Source organism: Suillus bovinus (assembly GCF_016758785.1).
Source record: "Suillus bovinus strain UH-Sbo-P2 chromosome Unknown EDB93scaffold_236, whole genome shotgun sequence".
Lineage (NCBI taxonomy): Eukaryota > Fungi > Basidiomycota > Agaricomycetes > Boletales > Suillaceae > Suillus > Suillus bovinus.
Window position 1 is genome coordinate 5,131 of NW_024542292.1, and position 1,621 is coordinate 6,751.

Sequence of the window (1,621 nt, forward strand, 5' to 3'; positions counted from 1 at the left end):
CGCAATTCGCTATGCTACATTCGAAATATATTCTCTGAATTTCTCGATATTGCCTTTGAATTCATGATAATTATCCTTTATATTCAAGGGAGTAAAAAAGTCTTTCTAAACTAACTAATCATTCTAAAGCCCATAATTTGACATAATTCGAGAGGATTACCGAGAATTATCATAGTTTAGAGTAATTTCCTGGGGGAGGGTTTTCCTGATGGACAAGGATGAAGTTGGATGTGTGAGCAGTGAATAAACGCGAGTGAAAAGTCTTGTAGTTCCGTTTGATGACTCTATGAGTCAGGGCAAGTTACCTAGGTCAACCGCCCCCCGACAGGTCACGTGACTTCACGTGACTTATGAACGATGTGTAACAATGACTAACACACGATGCTTATCTTTGGCGATAGTATGTAATTGTATTGTATGTTCTTTTGAATCTGATGTTCTGGTAATACAATTATGTACTTTCATCACTGGCGGTTGATAGCGCGGGTGCGATAGAACATCGCGTTCGATGTTTCCCTTTCCCATGTTGTTGGACTCCTCTGCCGTGACGAATTCTCTCGTTTCTCTCGACCAAGGCAATTCTCCATCAGGCGGATGAATGATGCACCCTCATGCTCGACGGCATTGAGCATCCTGTGATCGTTGAACTGGATTTGATACTGGAGACCATCACAAAAATCACGGAGGTTTTTGATGTGTGCCTCGAAGTGTTCTTGAAAGGTGCGTGTATCCATCCGTCCGGCCGCTGTATCCACAAACTCATCTTCCGCTTCTTCATTTTCCCTATCAAATATATTTCCCTCTACTCCAGTTGGGTTCTCGTGGGCGTCCTCCCCTCCTCTCACCGAGTATTGCAATGTCTGCTGTACCATGGAATCGGGAGGAAGGCTGTCACACAATGGAACGAGTGATGGGTGCGACCAGAAAGGTAATGTTCGGTTACGTTGAACTTCCAAGAAAAACACTGGGCTAACTATATGCACGTCTTGCACTAGATGTTTGCAGACAAGGAACCGGCTCTTGACGAAGTGCGGGCAGGTGCACATCCACTTTCCAACATCGGGGCGATATTTTGCATTCATCGGCATTGTTATCGGTGTCTCGAGCGCTCGTTGCCATTCGCTTTTGAATGATTTGCGCCATGACGACAATTCCCGAAAACGGCCAGTGTCGTGGAGTAAGTGATCTAATTTTTTGGAGTATGATGGTGCGAGCTTGGTGACTAAAATCCATGCCAGAAGATCGATACGAGGCTTCGAAAAATGGTACAAATAGTCAACCTTGATTCAACGCCAGCTAGAATTCGAACGGTAAGTGCATGTTATATACTTATTGAATGATTTACTCACTGGCTTTCCATTATCATAGTCATCTTTAGTCTCGGTACCTCCATTGGTGCAACTGCTCGTGCCCAAAGCTCCCACCGGCCACGTCGATACCAATTCTCCCATAGGTAAGCCCAAACCTCGCAAAGATTGTTTTCTTTGCAAAATGTATACATCTGTTTGACCGCCCACTGACTGGATGCCAACAGCGCTTGGATGCGAGTAGCCCGGTATTAGTGGATGGGCACAAAAGTGGTGCTCGATCAGTGCAATTACCGTTTCACGAAGGTGAGTGG

The 1,621-nt window shown here is 45.2% G+C and overlaps 1 protein-coding gene across 1 annotated transcript; it reads right to left on the reverse strand.

Moving 5' to 3' along the window:
• Nucleotides 1-464: 464 nt before the first annotated feature.
• On the reverse strand, nucleotides 465-1,181 carry EDB93DRAFT_1097554 (uncharacterized protein; the record flags this gene model as incomplete). The annotated part of the gene is made up of 2 exons (XM_041446867.1): nucleotides 465-830; nucleotides 870-1,181. Coding segments are annotated over 2 exons (678 nt in total), but the record flags the coding sequence as incomplete, so codon positions are not given.
• Between the last annotated feature and the right edge of the window lie 440 nt (nucleotides 1,182-1,621).